Below are 21,004 nucleotides of genomic sequence, written 5' to 3'. Positions count from 1 at the left end.
TAAGGAAATAATATTTACACAGAAAGGCCGTCTCTTCCAGCGTTTGATGGTTCAAAGAGAATTCTAAGCGCACTAAAGTGTTTCGGGTGCACGCAGGTAAATGAAACAGCCTTTTGTGAGCACTGCAATGATTTTTTTGTAGTTCTTTTGTTAGTTTTCCGGGGAAAGCTAGTTGAGCGTAAGTGAGGGCGGGCATTAATTTTGCACGTAAAACTCTACGGATGGCCGTCGTGGTTGGGCTGTGCAAAGTAGCTTGTAATTTGCAGAGAGCATAAGTGATGCATTTCCCTTTTATTTGAATTTTGTGCAGTTGAGCGCACGGACGCCCCGATTCAGTTAGCCAGGCGCCCAGATAGTTGTATTTTTGTGCGCTTTCCAGTGTCAGCTGGCCAAGGCTCCATCTTGCTAGTTTCTTGCTCGGGTAATGGCCGAAGATGACAACTTTAGATTTTGATTGGTTGGCCACCAGCTTGTGGGCCACGTTATAGGTTGCCAAGGCCGACAGTGCTTTTTGTAGACCTATTTTGGTGTGGTCTAAAAGTACCAGGTCGTCAGCGTGTTGAATAAGCTGTATCTTGATGTCCCCGATCCTCGGCGTGGCCAGTGCTGCACCTGTCAAGGCTTGGCCCATGTCAACGGTATACAAGTTGAACAGGAGCGGTGCTAAAACGCACCCTTGCTTTAAAAACTACCCATTTCTGAATTTGAAAAAAAAGCCCATCGGTTTACAGAACAACGTAAAACAATGCACGCCAGATCTTTTATGCTGCATTAAAAACTGCTCCGATATCTGCGATTAGAGCAACGCTAGAGACTAAACTAGATCATAATCAATTACTCCAGAGTTCCCCGCGCTGGTTGTTCCCTTATACAACACCTCAAATCGTCCTCTGACGTAGCAGCGTCGTCACGCTGTCCCTCTGTTTGACCCTCACCCACCAATAAAGTGTAAACTTGCGCGTAGTCCCTTTTCTGTGACCATGGCTCCCCTACCCATATGCTTGTCTCCCTCCCTCCTCCTTTTCGCTATCAGCCAGAACACTAGGTTTGTCCTTCTCAGCCACCCGTCGTTATGACGTTCCCATACCGGCTGACGCGTCAGGCAGGAACTAGTGCAGAGGGTCATCACATCTAATCGGCCCAGGGTGTAGAGCAAAGCGATGGCAGCGGCGCAGAACTACGAAAACCTGCTTCTGTGAGTCATTCTCGGGAAATGGCGTTCTGGTGGATAGGGCAGACTGAGAAAGGAGTAGCAGGGAAGTGAGAGAGTGGACACGGAAAGGAAGGAGGAATTGAGACAGTGGTGTGCGGTGCAGAGGTAGTAGTGGGTTGGGAGGTCACACAAATGAGAACGAACCATAGCACATAGAAGAGAAAATGAGGTAAGGGCACATTGACTTGAAGGGATGGCTGCAAGTCATTGGCGGTTCCTCAGTGGCGACGTTAATGATGTCTGTAAAAGTATTGTAAAGGCAGTGCGTGATCTGTTGCAGCATGATTCTGACTAGGCTAGCTCTACCCAGACCAATGCTTACTTTAGTGATCGAGGAGCAAACTCAAGAGCGATTGATTTGTGTCCTACTTTTGCTTTTCATGGTTGTTACACCTCACCCCGAAACTTGTAAGGGACTGAGGCTCCAGCAGGCGCCCCCGCCGTGTGTGTGTCAGCCTGCGCTGAGACAGCTTCTCACACACAGACCATTTTTCAGCTGCTGTATACTGGTTGGTCTGGCGTCTGTCTTGTTGCAGCCGCACCCGAGTACTTCACAGGTGTTTAAAAGTCCATTTACTTGTTAACGAGGCTTTGTTGTTCTTTCACCCCATCTTAGAGCCCCTGTATCTCCACTCTGCCTATTGCTGGAAAAATTACCCGCCCCCCGAGATTTTTATTCGCCATCATTTCCCCCCTCCCCCGGAAATTTGCCTCTGGGCTCCAGGTTAAAATAAAAAACCTGTGTGGTTAGTTACCCTGGGGCATATTATCAAGACAGGCGATGAAATTATCGCCGCTTTAGCGGCAGAAAACTGCCGCTAAAACGGCGATAATGGGCTTGATAATATGCTCTATGGAATTCCAATTGAAGCTCAGGTTAGAAGTCCTTCACATCTAACATGAGCTTCAATTGGAATTCCATAGAGCATATTATCAAGCCCATTATCGCCGTTTTAGCGGCAGTTTTCTGCCGCTAAAGCGGCGATAATTTTTTCGCCTGGCTTGATAATATGCCCCCCTGTTCTGGAGATGCTGATTGTGCCGGTAAATTGAGTTCACTCCAAAGGGGAAGGGGCACTGGTTACAGGTGACTGACTGACTGACTGTCTTTGATCTTCACTTTGCTTCTGTGCACTTTTTGAAAGTAAAACTTTCTATAAAGATTAGCAGGAAACGTGTTAATCTTCAGATGAATAAAAATATAACTAGTCTGATTGGTGGAAACTAACATTAATTTCTGACAAGTACGACTCTTAGGCAGGGCTTTAAATCGGCCGGGTCCTGCCGGTGCTGTAGTTCTAAAAAGCAGGTCCCTGTGGGGCTCTCCATTTTTGCCCTCACCATAAAAACAACTCAACTCTGTGGCAGTACCACCCTTGACTGCCCTTGGTGTAACTTCAAAGAGACTCGTTATAGTGCTTTCACAGTCTCATCATTTCAGAACTGAAGCGTTTTCAATATTCTATACAACTAAGCCATAGTTGTGGCTTATTTACCCTATGCTATTAACAACCATTGGCAAAGCCAATACTCCTGGCTTGTTGTAGGTGTAATGTTGCATGTTGTATTATATACCTGGATGCAATGACAGTAGCAGCAAATTACCAGTCAGGTGGCACACTATGCCAAGCACAGATTTTTAGCTTGCATGTTTTAAGCCGCGCCCTAATTACATCGGCCACGCCCCCTTGAGAGACCCCTAGTTTCTTCATCCAACCCTGCTCTTAGGACACAAGGAAACGAGTGTTGGTATAAGGCAGTCTGGTGATGTGAAACTGAGAAGAATTTACGGCTTTCCACAAATGATTACCTAATTGTTACCGTATATTTTTACAAGGCAGGCGACGAACCAGTTGAATGCTTGACGGCACTAGGAAAACCGTAATAAAAAAAGTGTTACTGTTGGTATGAGTGAGAACGGGTTAGTTGGTTTCTTATTTACACCACGTCTTAATCGGATGTTCAAATTGGCTTCATTTTCGGCAGTGTGATGTTTTTTCAGTTGGTTTGTCGGCTGCATCCCTAGAAAGATAAATACAATTTAATATTCATTGTTTTTCTTGATTGTGTAGAGCACTAGTGAGGCTCTGCAGACGCCCCAGATTGAACAGTGATATGATAAAGGGTAATAATCGGCAAAGAAAGGAAGTACGAGGAATGAGGGTCTGGATTTTACCCAGAGGTTTGTTGGAGGATATGATTTAGAGACTTAATGATTTTTAAAATATATGCCTTCTATAGAGAGGGTTTGTAGGGGGAGAGTTGCAGGGGGAGGAACCCTGCGCATGGAAAGTTATGCCACCAAAGTGTCCGTATCTCGCTGCACCTGTTTGCTGGCATAGATGAAGCAAACTGATAAGGTAGGGCTGATTAGGTGGGTAGGTTCATTTTATATGCCATTAAGTTTTTCTGTTGACTTGGCTAGAAGGCATTTAATGTGATGTAATAGTCCATTCCGTAAATCAGTGTGTCAAGCATTAGAGCAATTCGCTGCTGGTACAAAAAGAGCAGAACACCTCAAAGGACACTTGGGTAATAAAATAATTTTTTTCACACTTTTGGAGTCAATGGCAGCACCTAGGTTGTGTTAGCCTGTGGATTGAGACTAGTTGAATAACAAAGTGAAACGGTTACCAAGTCTGTTGGGATATCTCAGTCTTGGGGGCATTGCAGTCTTGAAGGCTGAGCAGAAGATCCCAGTTGTAATTATCTTTGTATTGGAAGCTTTAACATGAAGTCAGTTTTGGTGCATCCAGATTTACGTGACCAGGAGGCAATCCAGAACTTACCAAAGATCACCTAGGCTTTGATGCGAGTGCCGTACGCATACATGTGTTAACCCATGTTGAATCTCTCAAGTATGTTTTCAAACGGTGTCATGTCGCTATCACAGATGTAGGGGAACAGATGATCCCTTTGGGACACCATAGGTAAACTAATTGAATATGGATTTGTATGAGGTGAGTTAAAGCTATAATGGTAGCACACACCTAGTTTAGTAAAGTTCCAGTAGTGCCCAGATCAGACGGTTAGGAAGTGTACATGTTTATTTGTGTACACTGCTAAATAATTATGAAGTCAGTGTTATAATGAGAGGTTCTTGACATTGTTGATTATAGTCTAACAGTATATCAGCCAGTCATATCTATGGTTAAAATGTGCATCAGTAGTGCATATAGCAGTGTCCAATGGGAAAGTTCAGATAATGTTTAGTACAGCAACCAGCCAAAATATGTTTTGTCCCCTTAGGAACTGTTTCAAGGGACAGGTATTGAAGATGATATGATCTGAAGCCAATTAATCCTTGAGTCTAAAATAGGTTTACAGACAGGAGATCAGTCTCTCCTACCTACTCTAGGCCCATATGGGCTTCACATGAGTGAAATGTATGGCTTTGGCACATTGTATAAGCATGTCGATGCCCACTTAATCTATAGCATTGTCTCTGCGTAGTTTCTGCCATTTCTGACTCCCACAATGTGAGTGCGAGCAGATTTGAGTGATTGTAAATGGTGTCACTCAGAGTAGAGAGTCACACTCGAGGTGAGCTTTTTAGGTCGAGCCTTGGGCAGCGCGCATGCGTTGCACTAGGAAAACGACCTCTTGGAATCGATCAGTACTTTTCACACGCTCATGCTTGTTTTTTTTTTTTGGGGCTTTCTTTCTATTGGTCTTTGCGTGCGAAGGCAGCACGCAATTGGGCAAAGGTGGGTGCATGTCCCACCTTTGCCAGGAATTGTAGCCGCCTACGGCTAGCGGTTACGTGCAGCGTGGCATCTGTTTTTCACAGGCACAAGCACGCTCACCACTCTCGGGCTTGTTGTTGTTACTTTCTTGCCCCAGACACCCTACAGCCGCAACGCTGCCTGCACCCCTCAATCAATACAAGCCTTCCCTGTCATTAGTGCCGGCGCCTTATACACTTGTGGCTCTTGCCTATGGTATGGAAAATGCACATGAACCACATTTGTTGTTTAGTGATTCTCCCGCCACTCCTCACTTGACCTGGCAGAGGGGCCCTGCTTTGCCAGCAGTGAATCCGCAAGGTTTGTGCGGCAGCTAGTGAGTCACACGCCTCCTACTGTAGATAAACGAGGAGTTCTAGTGACACTCTAGGGAGGGGGGGGCGGCTTGACGTTACTCCGCATGCAGTGAAGCCCTGATCTCTAAGGAGATTGAGTCAGCGGTCTCATGGTTTGTGCTAAAGATGCGCTCTAGCAGCACGCTGTGAAGATGCGCTACAACTTCAAGTTACACATAGTTGTAGCGCCACCTAATAATAACCTTCATGCAGTCATCGCCCTGCACCCAAGTTTCCAAGAACTTGAGGCTCCGCTGCAGGTTCCCCAGGGATCCTTCCTAGCTCCGCTGTCGATAAACACGTGTCCTCAGGGGTTCACCTCATCGAATAACACCATCTGTGTTACCCAGTGTGCGCAGCCCATCCCCTGACTCAGGGGTCGCATCACCGTACCGGTACAATATCTACAATTTTATGCAATGTATTCACTACTAGATGTTAGAGGTCTGCCCGAATGGACCAAAGACTGAGGCGCTCTAATGGCCCAGTAGAGCATTGAAACTCTACTGTTGATTGGCCACATCTACTGAGAGATGCATGAGAGCCAGAGACCAACGCCAGGAACCAGGTATTTTTGAGGGATTTGGAACAGGCCATATAAATTCACTGGTCACTGCTGTGGTGGACTATCACCAGAGCAGAGTCTGTGATATTCCTGAATGCAAACCATCACACTTAACTTGGAAGAATGTAAGAATGTTGTATTTGCGTGCCCCACGACCCCTCTGTTACACAAACACACGCACACATACACACGCACGCACTCTCTCTCTCCCACCTCCATGGCATTAGGTTTATTCCACCCACAAATGAAAACTAACGAATTTAATTTTTGCTGGTGGATCCCACAATGTTTTACGGCACTGTGATGTCATATTACCACATGTGCAGTGTTACTCTAAAGATCAAATTGTGAGCGGCCTGATAATTCTGTAGATGCTGTTAACAGCAGTTACTGACCTCAGTGGAATTATAAGTGTGGGGCAACACTGGAGTTTCGCGGTGTTTCACTTGGAGATTTCACCTCGCGCAGGGTCTCAGTGCAGCACCTGGACAAAAGTGTAAAATCGGCACAGTAAGTCCGAATTCCTTATGTTGTTTCCCAAACCTCCGAATTGCTCTTACTTCCCTGTCCCCTAATAACCATGACCCCAGGCAGGAAATGGTAATTCTGGTGCGAGCTAAAAAGGAAATGATAACCGGTCATTAGGGCCTAACATCTGCAGTGATTGTAAAATGTGTGATGATGCCAGTGCCACATTTATAGCTCTGTGTACGCGAGGGCCAAAGTGGAGACGGGTTCATGTTGTTGCACAATCCCCCTGTGTTTACAAGCCCACCAATGGTTTAATAAATACCACAAATCTTTCCTTTGCAAATAATCGTTTGCCTACTAATGATACAATAATTAGACACACCCTCACCCTCCTGCGCGTGCTTTGTTTCTGCTTTCTCACTAGCAAAGCCTCGGCACTTTTCAAACTGAGCCTGATCTGCTACCAAAGTCGGACCATTCGCTTTGTCAAATACTATGATGGTACCATATGCACTAAGGTACGATGGGTTTCTATTTATTTGACCTGCTACGGGGGCTCGACGGCTGTCCCTTATACCATCACGGAGGACAGGCACCCGATGCAACAGCAAGACGTGTTTGTTTATATAGTTCTCCAAAGCTGTGGCTTTATAATACGTGAGACACCGTAGTCTCGGAATTAACAGCTTGTAGGAAAGTTATTCATAGAAAAAACAAAGCGTGGATTTTAGAGAAAAGGAAGAGTAAAAAAGAATGTATATCATCCCACCAAAAATGAAATTGATACTATACACCCTGCCCTCAGGCATCTTGGCACAATTTCCTTATTTCTGAAAGTGTGATGTATTTACTTTTTTGGGGGAATATCAAGTGTGCACCTTTTTGTGGGTGGCCCGCCCCCTTGTTTACATATTTCACTGTGGGGCTTTGCCGATGCTCTGCACGCATCCTGTGGGCTCCGGGCACCGTTCTGTAATGCAGCCAGCGTTCCTCCTCGCTCCCTTGTTCAGGGAGGGGTCCTGTGGCCAGGGCCTCTCACACAGTCAAAGTATATGTTTATCTCATTCTGATAACAGGATCAGTGAGATTAGCTGGTGTGAATGCTTTGTATGGGCCCATTGTCTTCACAAAATGTGCACCGTGCATGTATTGCATTTAAGCACGGGGCTTGTGCATTTTTTTTACTTGGGGAAGGGCTCAGATATGAGTAATGGGTGAGAATGAAAATGTGGGCCGTTTTTGGTTTCTGATGGCCGGCCATTGTCACTGCAGCTGGAACTTCCAGTTTCTGATGGGGCGGAGCCCAGGATGGGCAGTTCTTTCTGCTCTATGCAATGACCCCTTCAAATGCAAAGCGCTCGGAATCTGCATCCAAGCAGACCCCGTCTTGGGGGACAAAACACTTATAAGTTCCCAAAGGCGAGACCTATTGGCTATGCCAATGCTTGTTAAAAATGTTTACGAATTGAGTTATGTGTCTATGTACATATGAGTAGTATAGGTTGTATACTACTCATCACCATGTATTTTCGCTAATTGGATGTGACAGGTGGCCACGCCCCTTTGACCACGCCCCTTTGGTCCGTGTGTCTATATTGGACGCGTTCCAAGTCTGATTTTAATCGGGGTTTTAATCGGTCCTTATAACGTATTGATAAGATTATAGCATTTTATTGTTTTATAGGTCGTTATTTTGTGAATCATGGCTTATAAAATGATACGGCGATGAAATCAAAAAGCGTATAAAACGATAAGTTAGGATTTGTGAATCAAGGCTTATAAAATGATACGGCGATGAAATCATAAAGCGTGTAAAACAACCAGGCATGCCCGGGCATGTCTTGCTTTAGGCATGTTTATGGGGGACTCAGTACGTATAAATCGACCAGGCATGCCCGGGCATGTCTTGCTTTAGGCGTGTTTATGGGGGCTCAGTAATCGGATATATGGGGTGCAGCTACGAATTAAAATGATATTTTATACATTTCCCATCATCACATTATTGAAAAGAATAATAACGCGTTTTAGAACAAATTGCTTTTATTAAATGTAAAATGAAAGCTCGGAGAAGTTTTATTTTGGGTCAATATTTACAATTTAATTGAAACCATTTTTTACATAACAGAAAATCACATTTTATGTAATTACAGTTTCATTATATGGAATTACATATACTGACAGCATTTAGTGACAATAGAAAAAAAAAAGAAAATCAAGCTTATAGTTGAATAATGAGGTAGAGGTAGTTATCAAATATAATATGCACCATTGCATATAAATCACAGTATCAACAGCACACATAAAATCTGCGGAAGTTACATTAAAAAAGGAATCACAGCATATTTTTGGTACCCGGTAATAATCACAGATAGCTATAAAACATTTGTAAAGTATAGAAAACACATAGTCAAGCTTATAGTTGAATAGTGAGGTAGCGGTAGTTCTCAAATACATTATAAACCAAGACATATGAATCACAGTATCAACAGCAGACATCAAATATGCGGAAGTTACATAAATTTTTTAAAAGAGGAATCACAGCTTATCGTTGTTAACTTATAATAATCACGGATAGCGATAATACATATATAAATATAGAATTCACATATTTAAGCTTATAGTTGAATAATGAGGTAGCCGTAGTTAGCAAATACATTATGCACCTTGGCATATAAATCACAGTATCAACACTGAAAACAAAATGATGTACATAAAAATCAAGAAACCATAGCGTATTAACATCAACCAGTAATACGCAGTATGGCCACCGGGCATAAAATTATACAAAAACTATATGTTGTGATACAGATGAGGTATTTACATAAAAAAATATTTAGTTACCCAGTAAAAAGCATAGGTCTCTATTATAAGTCACGGGTGCTAAACAGACAACCATGGCAATCTCGCGAAGTGTTTTCTTTTTTTTGGCGGGAGTGCTTGGCCGTGTGTTGTTACGGGTTCGTGAGCATTGTCAGCGGTATCACGGAGGGCGAGCGTCGGTGCTCTTCGAGGGGTCAGTGAAAATGGTGATGCGGGGGGAGAAGGGATAACAAATGGTGCAACGGCGTTGTTCTTTAAATCTTCTAAGTGGATACGATGACCACCATTTCCTAGCACCGATGTCGGAATGTTCAGTTCTGCTAGGCTCTGCATGAAGGCATCCCAACCGACAGGCGCTTTATTATTTGCAAAAGAGTGTGTTTGGGTGGCGCCTCTGATCAAATCATGCAGGTTTGAACCACGTATAACATTACCTTTATAAAGAAGTTCCCCCTTATCATTCCAGAAAGCGATGTCTTTATTTTGATGAATTTTATTAAGAAGTAATTCTGCTTTCTTTTTGTGCCGGGGGTTAACGTTGTCAAGGATTTCATTAACTAGATTAAAGGCGTGTGATTCTGGCTCTCTGACCGGTGAAACGGGTGGCTCTTGACTTTCAGGCATGAATAAAGTCAGGCCCTCTTTTTCCATTTTACCATGATGGACAAAGTTCAGATACTTTTGAAGGATAGCGGTATAAAGCTTAGCTTTCTCGTGCACCGGTAAATCACTACGATGAAGAATTTCGCGCATCTCAGCGTCCAACAGATCCGTGGCTGATTTTCTAATGTCGGTATCGGCGCTTGGGGGACTCCGCATTCTGTCTAGCTGATGTTTAGGAACGAGATACATTTTTTCAATGTGAGCCATCACCGGCGGCGCAGCAGGCCCGAGAGAAGCGGGATAGCAATGCCTAGCAGCGATCCTATGAAGCCCCCAGACTGCTTGACAAGACTTTTTTTTGTTTTAATAGAGATCCTCTTATTGCTCAGTTTTTTAACAAGATTACTTTTCTTTTTAAGCACTCGGATCTGTTGAGGACTCAAAGGGACATTGCCCTTCAAGGTATTTAGGGCTATCTCCGATATCGCTGCTACTAAATCGTCAGACGCGGAGCATAGAAGAGCTTTCCTTTGTTGTGGGGATGATGAAACCAACAGTCTTAAAAGAGCTAGATTGCGCGCTATCCGGCTGGACATGGTCATGAGTGTGTTGGAGCTCTAAACTGGAGCGCTGCTTTTTATTTATCTTCTTTTTATAGCCGGGTAGGACTTTTTTAGAGTATAAGCAACAGGAAGATCCGGTGGGAAAAGCCCGGTCCTTAATCTGTAATCCTCCGGCGTGCCGGCGTTTAAATCTACAAAAAGATACCCATAGGGGCTCTGAGTGGCGTCCTCAAAGGCTTCTAGAAAGAAACTAGAGCGACCCGGGTACATCTGTCTGGCTAGAGTCGTTATTTGAAGCTTGTCTCGGGGGTTTTTGAAAAGCACCATGTACTTGGTGTTCAGAGCGATGGTTCGTGAGCTCTTACCTTGGCAGAAGACGTTTTGCACAATGTATAAAATGCTAAGATTACGATGGTGAACATACTGAGTAAAAGCTTTTTCAATTTCACCGCTGTCACAAGCAGAGGCCATTAGATCATCTACAATTAACATATTAACACTAGAGGGTGGAAATAAAATGTCATCATTTAAGGCGGCGGGGAGCCCCTCGACAAATTTGAGGTGTGGAAGCTTTAGCGCGAGTTCTTGATAGAGCCGCTGCCAACAGGAATAGGCCCACACTACGTTGGTGGGTGGCTGGGTCAGCATTTGATGCGCATTTTCCAAAAGTTTTTTTACAAAGTAACTTTTACCAGAATTGGAAGGACCTGCGAGGATGCATGAGAACGGATGTTGCAATCTAATATCCATACTTTAAACAACCTCTAATAAACTATACACACCAAAAGCGGAAAGTCCTTTTTCTCGCTAGCCCCGTGTTTACACAGAGGCTGCATAACTCTTAAAAGCCGTAGGGCAGGGTTTTATAGTCCTCTTTAAGAACGCGCTTATCATATACAACCCTCAACGTTTTGCGAAGCGGGCGTGTCTCAATATCCCAACGTTTTTTAATTCTCACAATGCAGGGGTGCTGCACTACTAAGCTTTCATCTTCTGGAACACATTCACCTCTTTCGGCGTGCTTGGCATATTGAGTGACCAGCTCTTTTAAGTTTTGAAAATTTACTTTTTCGCGGTTCTGAACATTGAGGGTGATCCCCTTCACCTTCAAGCAGATTTTACCGCCTGATAAGCGGTAACCGTAGGTTTTGGGGCCGGCTGAAACAAACTCTGTGATGTGTTCATCGGGAGGTGTTTCGCTAGTGAGTTCCCCCAGATAGTCACCCACCGGAGGGTTAACATCGCCCTTTTTGCTCACAAAAATCACAGAGTCTGTGTCGTGGTAAAGACAGCGGTCTTGAAGCAACTCCAGGAGCTTGTACAACTCCAATCTAGCATAAGCGGTGGTGAAACTGGCAATAAATATGTTAGCGTTGCATGAAGGCGGGTAATGTTCTTTGGTATACCGCCAACACACACAAGCGGTATCATCATCTATGAACTCGCAAGATGACACCTCGCAGTAGGAAGTAAAAAAGTACTGATCAAATTCATCCGGCTCTGTCACTAGAGTAGTTTCTGAGCGGTCTTCTCTCTGCCCCAGTTTTCCCCATAGAGAGTTGAGAAACAGTTTAGCAATCTGTCTTTTAGTGGGGTTCACATGGATTTTATTAGAGCGCAATCGAATACCCTCTTTCTGAAAATATTCCCTCCGGTACTTCTGTTTCTCGGCCTTATCACTACACCACTGGGGGTAACCCGAAGCTTCTTGCTTGTCTCTAAGGTGCAAGTTGATGTAGTCGGTAAACAGATCACTAGAAACATTTTCAAAATGCCATATCTCATAAATGCGATCTATCACATAGCCTTTTTTCAGAGCTACATTCACTTCTACAGTGCACCAGGTGCCGGTCAGAGCACGTTCGTCATCAGAGTGATCACACCGGAAGGTCTGTCTGGCTTCTGTGCAGGAGCGGCACAGGGTAAATAATAGTTTTCCCTCGAATCTGTAAGGAAGCACCGGGAAAAAAAGTCCTCTAGGCGGACGAATTCTACATCTGATTAGACCGAAATACATTTGAGGGGCTCCAAAATCTTTATAAAGGATCTTAGGATGTCCCACAGGGTAGACTTTTGTCTTGTTAACAAAGGGGTATAAGCTGGTAAAATCATAGTAAAAAATCTTTTCATCACCAGAGGCCTTTCGATAAAGAGTAACGGCGTTGGTTCGTCCTCCGTAGAGAGAATCACGCGGTTTCAAGGGCTCGGGTAAGTCACGATCCTTGATAAAAGTCTGCAGATCTAGATTACATGTTAACTGCTCACGCCACGCGTGTTCCCAAATACTTCTGACGTTGAAGCCGCGTCTTTTTAAAAACTCCTGTTTAATAGTTGTGCGGTTAAGCAACTGACCATATGTACAACCGGTCATCTTGTTAAAATCGTTTCCGGCGTAACAAATTGGACAGCCGTGAAAAAAGCAACCATTAAATTCAAAGGCAGTAGGGACCCCGTCAATATTGGCATAACCATCTAAAAAATAGGACCCAATTTTAAGCTCCCCGCCCCTCAAAGCGTGACGGATGGTGATTTTTTCACTGTATTCCAAATACATCAACCATTGAATAGCGGGTGTTGAGAATCTCTTTTGCTGTCTGTGATAATTATCACGAGGTAGCAACGCTAATGTGTAAGGTTTTAAAAAACAAAATCTGAACATCGCCAAGCAGACTGAAGCTAAAGTGATGTACTGAAAGGGGTCGATGAAGTCAACATAGGCATACTCATTGGCCTGACCCGGGTTCACCAAGATTTGCTTGCTAGACATGGCAATGACGCCTTCTCTAAAGCGGATACACGCCTCTCTTAAAATGTTCACATCTTGTTGGCAGTAATGAGACAGCTCCTTCTGGAAATCAAACTCCCGATCTTTGTTCGATTCATACCAGGACACAAATTCTGTTTTCTCAGAGGGTGACATATAGTTTACACCGTAAAATTCTGCTGAGGGCATAGCACCAACGTATTTTTGGTTCTGCAAAGTGTTAAAGTAATGCGGGAAATACCCTTTAGACTCTTGGAAACCCATTGCCTGTGGAAGTTTACTGAGTTTCATGGGCAAAAAGTTTATAGAGTCTATAAACCTGATATTGAGTACTTTGGTTGTAACGCACATGAGCTTTCCTCCCTGAGTGATCAGTGACATTGCCACCTTTTCAAGCACTAGAGCTTTCACTACAAAATAACAGTCATATCCTTTAGAGAAATGTGCGAGAAAACTATAGTTTTGAAATCGGGGTGTAATGAATGTGTTGATAAAATCATTGACGCATGTAGGACCTGAAAACTCCCAAGTAGGCTCACCATTAATATGTCTGGCAAAAATATAATTTGGCTCGTGAATGATATTTTCCTGACGGCACTCCATATCGTAGAATATATAATCATTTGTTTTGGTCGGCGGTTTGAGTCTGCTCATAAAGCAGAGATGTGAATCAAATGAAAACACCCGGGCTTTACAGACACCGCATTCAAGGCCTTCGCATTCATGACTTTCGGGGCCGTAGAGACCGCACGAATCACACAACTTTTTGCTGAGACAGCTCACCTCCCCCGCCACGGCTAAAGCACGATGACGCTCTAAACACTCCGAAGAACGACAAAACAGTCGACACCGCGGACACCTTTGGAGATCGTTGGCAATGTCATGGCAATCGTTCGTAACGCACGCTTTGCAGAAGTCTGCGCACGAGTGATTGTATTTGTGGGTATAGGCCGAATGGCAATATTCGCAGTAATACCTAGCGCCGAGGAATTTTTTTATATCTTTCACACCGTAAAAATGGCTTTCATGTAAAAGAACAAAGAGAATTTTAGATTTGTTGGCGGTACCGCTGGTGAAATAACGCCAGCCGCCTTCGTGATATAATACTTTAATCGTCACACCCAAGTAATTTTCAAATGCTTCTATGTCTTGCAAAGAGACATCCGTATCTGGGGGGATGTTTAGGGCATCGTGCATTAACTGTGCCTGCTCTGTCAACGTTCTATCCGTAGATTGACCGTGAGCCAATAACCCTGCCAAACACCCCGCCAGGCACAAATTTCCAGCTGTGTTGTTCAAATCAATCAACCATCGACGTTTCTTTTGAATGATCTTAGTAAACAATACAGAATTTAGAGCCCGTCTGGCACCGCCGCCCCTACTTTTTATCACAGTCACAACAAGTGTTAAACTTTGTGACCCCAGAATCTCTGCATTGCTATTCATCATGTCAACAATTTTGTTTAAGAAATCTGAGGCATCTAGGTCGTGATGCGGTAGCCTGCGAGTGTAAAAAGAGTTAGCCAGACCACCGCCGCTCAGGCGAATTTGTACATAATCGTTGGGGCCTATGTCTGGGGCCATTTGGTCCAGCAGCAGTTGGATAGAGTTAATAACCGCTTCTAGGGCCAGTCTAATAGAATCTATGAGATGAAGATTGACAAAACGAAATTCTTCATAAAATTCTATAGCTCTAAATTTTTTGATAACTCTTTGATATTGTCGCACGCTTTCTAAAAACACCGGCGCAGGGTTGTTACTGATGCTAGAATTATCGCAAGCGACAGCTGTTCTCTGAGGTGTTTGCTCTAACTGCGTGGGGCTCGGTGGTAAATACCCATTGTTGCTTTGAATATTACGGCGTATATTTCTCAAATGGTTTTTGGCTCTTTTTAGGTTTTTGGCTAACCGATTTCTGACTACTTTAGCGGCTAACCATTTCTCTTTACGTTTGGCGACTGTAGTTTCAGACCTTCTCGGCGACCTATGCTCTTTGGGGGTCATTATCAGTTTCCCGAGTCGAGACTCAAGGAATCAAGGTTGGCTTGGGCATCTGCTAAAATAGATGCGAGCGAAGTCTGAGTATTTTGGATCACGTCCTCTACTGCTAGTTTGACATCTGTTATGCCGCCGATATGTCCGGAAGCTTCCTGTACACGTAGAACATTAAAAACGGATGAACTGACGGGTGCAGAGTTCAAGCCTAATCCTTCTAGGGTATTTATTAGGGGAAAAATGGCGTAAATTGCCTGAAGTACAGCTGCGTCGCTGGGAAGTGAAGCTTTAACAGCAGCAGCAGCAGCCCCACTGCGGGGGTCAAGTGGTGTCTTTATCTCAACGTTAAGTGGTTTTTTGACACTTAGGACATCATCTATGGCGCGCGAGGAGACAGAGGTCTCGAGCTGATTTTGAGCAGTTACTAAAGCAGCTGAAAGTGATTTCTCTAAATTTTGCTGTATACGTACGATGCCAGCTTTGATGCGTTCAATGGCTTGTATCTGAGCTACTGTATCACGATTACTTAAAGCAAAAATAATAGCTTCGCAGATAGATGCTGTGTTAAGAGTGCTTCCCCTAAGGTTTGTTATTAAAGGTAAAATATCGTGGCATGCTGATGTTACTGCGGTAATGTTTAGGGGTGGTGTGGGGTTATGTCTAGGAGCTTGTAGCGCCGCTGCGGACGCCCCGTTTGCTGCAGCACTGTGGGCAATTTCAGTCTTTAAATTATGGTGAATAGCACCTGGTGCGAACCTTACTGGGGGACTGGTGATGGCGGGTCCTCCTCCTATTGTAACATCTGTGTGACACCCCCCTTGTGAGCGTGGGTTCTTGGAGCATTCGCTGTGTACAGCTGGCCCTGCTTTTGATCTGTTTTGTTGAACGGGTACATTCGCGTTTTCCCCCCAACAGTCATCATCGTCAAGCAGCGAAATTATTTCTTGTTCATCGGGGGGAATAATGGCGTTTGCTGGTTGCGCATGCAAGTTCTTTGATGGTTGAGAGTGAGACTTGGGGGTAGGAGTAGGTGGGGGGTGCACTAATACCGGAGTATCGCTGCAAGGGTGCGTTGTGACACCTAGAATCTGTTCTGAATTTCGGCTGGGGAGAACGCAACCAGGGGTAGGCGTGTTTGAATTCGAAACCTGGAAGGTCTGTAGAGTAGCAGAATTGTTATCATTAGCATTCGCTTTCCTATTGCGCTTTTGATCACCCTTTTCTTTACAGCCAGAGTGTCTCTTTCTCAAACCGCCACCATTTACAGACACCGGTGGAAACTCATGCAATGCAGGCCCCCCAACAGTACTCCCCCCAAAACCACCCTGCAATGTTTGTGGTGGCCCTCGCCGCCTCGCTTCTTTACGCTTCTGACCTTTGCTTTTCAGATCGTCAGGCGGCAACCTTGAACTCCTTTGTACAACCGGTTGTTGTGTATTTGATTGCTGCACGTGTTGGATGGAGATTGCATCATCAGTTTTATCTAAGTAAGAGCAAAAAACACAATTTTAATTCAAGCAATGAACAGTCGGAAGAGTCCTCAATAGTCATCAGTGCTACAACTAGACTGAGAGTGGCAGCGCAAGCACACACACACACACACACACACACACACACACACACACACACACACACACACACACACACACACACACACACACACACACACACGCACGCGCACACACAAGCACGCGCACATCAGCATGGTCTATGGTAGAACATACTACCAGTAGAAAAGAGAATTAATTCTTACCAGCATGCGCGCTGAAGCCGCAAATTTGACTGGCTGCGATAGGATTAGGGCCTTCAAGCGCAGTGTCGAATAAAAGTGCGTCTGCCGCCTCGGCCACTTCCTGCGAAGACAAAAATGCAAACAGCTGTAACACATTTCCTATATCGGTTTAAATTAAATTACTTGAAAGCACCGCTATACGTATTTACAAGCTCATGCAAACAAAAGTACACACACACACACACACACACACACACACACACGACCGCAGAAATAGACCCAGACCTTAGTTGTCAAATTAGCTGCTTTTCAAGCCGCAGCTCAACCCCGGCTCGCTGGCCCCAGGCTATATAGTGACATTATTTAAGACCTCGGGCGTTATTAAATCATGATCTGTAAAGCAAGGAGGCGGACTAGTCCTTGACTTAAAAACACGGATCAATGAGCAGATAGTCTTTGAGGTAAGAGCATGTGCAAAATCTAAACACACCGAGAGTCATGTCATATTTCCTATTGCTTAAAATGCCAGCTGCTGTAACAGTACTAAAAGTCTTTTGACGACGACGTGAAAAACTGAATTAGAACCACATGCTAGAGCATTTCAGACGGGGTCCGGCAAAACAAAAAAAAAAAAAACGCAAACACACACACACACACACACACACACTTTTTGTTTTTTTATGCATCTTTCACGGTTCCTGACTAGCAGTTACAGTTAATTCAAAACACCCCGAGTTTCACCTAATTTTATCTATTGCTTAAAACCTTTTGACAGAGGAGCGAAAGACTTAATTAGAACCACATGTTAGAACATTGCCCGGGACTTCGGTCTAATTCGTCTTAGTGTGACAGTCTGAGCCGGAAAAAAAGCTTACATCCCTGATAAAAAAGCATTTAACCTTTGAGAGATGACGCTAATAGAAGCGCAACTTCAAAAAGAGCTAGAGGATTATATAAAAAACATAAAACAATCTTCTTACCAACAATTCTTGGTCCTCAGACATGTTCATAAATGGAAACGGTGCTCAGTCATCAGGTGGTGAAATCTTTCAGGGGCTTCAGCTTTTCAAGCGCCCGATGTGGTGGGAGAATGAAGGTGTCACCAGCGCCGTTGGTTGGAGCGTCGTAGCTTTCCTGAGAGCTCCAGCCTGAATGTTCTTGCAGACCTCACGTTTTTATACCCAAAACCCGACAGTTTCCCGCCACAACTCACAATACCACGTATGTCTTCGTGTGTCGAGAATTAAACGGTATAATCCACTAAGCATTTCAGGTTGAATATAAACAGCTGTGCATTAACGTGGCAGCAAGGTGCTGAAAAAAGTCAGACCGCCACGTAAAGTTAGGCCCCCCTTATTTTATCCATATTTTTTGCAAACCTCGACAGCACACTAGGCACCATATGCGGACAATAGCCTGTCTAAGCATTTCAGGATGAATATAAACAGCGGTGCATTAACGTGGCAGCAAGGTGCTGAAAAAAGTCAGACCGCCACGTAAAGTTAGGCCCCCCTTATTTTATCCATATTTTTTGCAAACCTCGACAGCACACTAGGCACCATATGCGGACAATAGCCTGTCTAAGCATTTCAGGATGAATATAAACAGCGGTGCATTAACGTGGCAGCTAGGTGCTGAAAAAAGTCAGACCGACACGTAAAGTTAGGCCCCCCTTTTTTTATTCATATTTTTTGCAAACCTCGACAGCACACCAGGCACCATATGTGGACAATAGCCTGTCTAAGCATTTCAGGATGAATATAAACCACGGTGCATTAACGTGGCATCTAGGTGCTGAAAAAAGTCAGACCGACACGTAAAGTTAAGGGCTTTTTTCATGCAATTTATTTAGATACATTTTATATCACAGAGTAAAAATGTTCGGTACAAATATGATTTTAAAAGTCCAATGAGAGCGTAAAATAGACCTTGTGGATGTCTGCTAGTTATCATAAACACTGTAAACATGTATATTATCAGTGAATGAAATACAATTTTGCATCGGTCTGTTATTTACACGGCCTCTTTTCAATCTGCGTAATTGCCTCAACACAAACCTTGTTACTAGAGCATCATTTGCCTTCAAATCAGCTGAATACATTTTTAAAATGCTTTCAAAGTCTACACCACGGCATCTATGAAATAAATAAAACAAACAATGTGCCCCGCAGGTAAATGATACATCATCCTGAATCTGGTTTTCATGAAATGTTATTAGGCCTGAAGTGTTTCTTTTTAAAAATTGCCATATGGTATTGGGGTACAGATAACTGTTTGGTGGCACGCCATAGGAGTCAAAAAACTCAGAGTCCTTTTCTGTTAGAAATATTGCTAACCAGTGTCGACCCCTTTGATCTTTACCGTCTGTATTGACTATTAAATGAAGCGGTCGCTGGCGATTACCCAGATACATTGGTAGAGTGTCAGCTGCGAATACACCTAAAAATGAATGTTTTGCCGTCTCGTCTTTGGCGAGAAAACGTTCCAGTTGCCACGTATTCATCACATATAGTCGATTAGCACCTCTCGCCTATGGTTAATCTGTATAACATTCTGAAAGACAGCGTAAATCAGAAGGTTTATAGTAGACGGTAGAGCGGCGCTAAAACGGAGCTCCAGACGTACATTGCCTGATTTTTGTATCGAAAAATGGCCGCCACCCACGTCGTTGTCAGGGCATAGATCGAAAGCCAGCATAGAATAGCCTTTCGAATACTCTACACGATCCACAAAGAAGGGTCGGTCTGATGCGTACTTCCCAGCAACTTGCAGCACACCCAAATATTCTCTAGCCACACCCCCAGTTCCAAATGACGGCGTGTATGGTTTTGCCGGTATAGCTTGGCCGTCTACGGAGAGGCTGCTGTGAGATATATTATAATGCTTGAAATTAAAGGGGTTTCTGCCATATTCACCGCTAAATGCTGCGTTATCGACCAGCGCTACTATTACAGTTCTTGGCAAAAATCCGAAAAAAATATTCTCAGTATTCGATAGTAGCGCACCGGCTGGGATGCTGAACACTTTGAGCTCCACTCTTTCGATGGGGTACTTGGCATTACTGGTTAACAGAGTCTCGGCGTGAGCTAAACGCACCACCGGGCTCACTTTGACACGTTTCACAAATAGTGACGCCGCTAAGATATGCACTTTGTAATTTTCTGCGTCGCCGCTCATTAAGCAAAAAGTGTCTTTATTTCGAATCAGTTTAATCTTCACATCTAGACCGTTAAGCATTAATTTGTCTTGGAAAAATAAATCGCAGTGTAATTGCCCAATCAGTTCCACTTTACGACTTCGGGCTGTAAAGCTAGCTCTGCTCTTAAATCCCGCGTTAGCACCGTTTAAAGTCGTGTCCTCGTGCTCTCCAGCGGTGTCTCTGTAGAAGAGACCTGCAGAAAGTTGGCGTTTTAAAGTGGGGTCCCCATAATTAAGTACCGTTTCGAGATAAGCCCTGTATGGATACGTGTTGTTTGACTGGCTGATGAGCCGGTCGCCGAGGCTCACATCCAGTTGGTTAAAAAGTGAGGCTATGGGGTATGGAGAAAACGCCACTCGGGCTGCGGCGTCCAAATCGGATCCGTCTGCGTTAGTAATTTTGCACGACAGATAAATCAGGGTAGCTGAAAGGTCCAGGTAGTCATCCGACCGAGCTATGAAGAACTCTAAGGGGGCTGTGTCTGACAGGGCTGAAAGTGGCGGTACTTCGACATATAGAGAACTTTCAATGCTGGTTTGCGTTGGTGGTACTTGGAATAGGTCCAACTCTGACTTTGTGCATTCCTGGGAACCGCAAGGGACGGAGGCCATGGTCCGATTTAAAATATGTTGCCCTTAGAGACTCGTTTTTTTCCGTGTCTTCTCCGGGTCTTAAGCGAACTCTTTTGAGCCGGTCGCCGGCGCTTCACAACGCTTTGAAGGAACGCGGGCGGCCCCCTTAGTGATACACCCCTTTTTCTCTTCCTTCCTCTTTCGAGATAGATTAAACCTGAGCCTTCTTGACCCGTTTTGGTAAACTTTTTCATCACCGCCCCCGAAACGTGCCCTGCGACGTCTCGGGCAATATTTGCTGCAGCGGTTTTCACGTGCGGTTTTACCAACTGGAACCCTCTTCTTAAAAGCGGTACTGCTTTTCTGAAAAGGCTTCTGAATATACCGCCAACACCCGCCCCGTACATAATAGGTGCCCCGTGGAAC

The 21,004-nt window shown here is 44.3% G+C and overlaps 2 protein-coding genes across 3 annotated transcripts in view; one reads left to right on the top strand and one right to left on the bottom strand.

Annotated features, from left to right (window-relative positions):
- The first annotated feature begins 970 nt into the window (after nucleotides 1–970).
- Nucleotides 971–21,004, top strand: part of SACM1L (SAC1 like phosphatidylinositide phosphatase) — a 392,433-nt gene continuing 372,399 nt past the window's right edge. Inside the window, exon 1 of one of the 2 annotated variants that reach the window (XM_085607365.1) lies at nucleotides 971–1,195. In XM_085607365.1, the coding sequence (XP_085463491.1) occupies nucleotides 1,161–1,195 (35 nt within the window). In that variant the 5' untranslated portion in view covers nucleotides 971–1,160. The remainder of the gene's footprint in view (nucleotides 1,196–21,004) is intronic. The other variant, XM_085607364.1, reaches the window with a different exon arrangement.
- LOC146823108 (uncharacterized) lies at nucleotides 15,087–20,617 on the bottom strand. The gene is made up of 3 exons (XM_085608135.1): nucleotides 19,813–20,617; nucleotides 16,829–16,966; nucleotides 15,087–16,558 (listed from the first exon to the last, which is right to left on the bottom strand). The coding sequence occupies exons 1-3, from the start codon at nucleotides 20,615–20,617 to the stop codon at nucleotides 15,087–15,089; spliced, it is 2,415 nt and encodes an 804-aa protein (XP_085464261.1).

Source organism: Triturus cristatus, chromosome 5_2, assembly GCF_964204655.1.
Source record: "Triturus cristatus chromosome 5_2, aTriCri1.1, whole genome shotgun sequence".
Taxonomy (NCBI): Eukaryota; Metazoa; Chordata; class Amphibia; order Caudata; family Salamandridae; genus Triturus; species Triturus cristatus.
This window is presented reverse-complemented; position numbering and strand designations above follow the sequence as displayed.

Bases quoted from the DNA above. Each gene is read 5' to 3' on its own strand.
- LOC146823108 (XM_085608135.1), bottom strand. From the start codon at position 20,617: ATGGCCTCCGTCCCTTGCGGTTCCCAGGAATGCACAAAGTCAGAGTTG. The intron at 16,967-19,812 runs GTGCGCTACTAT...AAACCGATATAG, and splicing joins AGTGTTCAGCATCCCAGCCG to GAAATGTGTTACAGCTGTTT. The intron at 16,559-16,828 runs GTAAGAATTAAT...GCTCTTACTTAG, and splicing joins CGGCTTCAGCGCGCATGCTG to ATAAAACTGATGATGCAATC.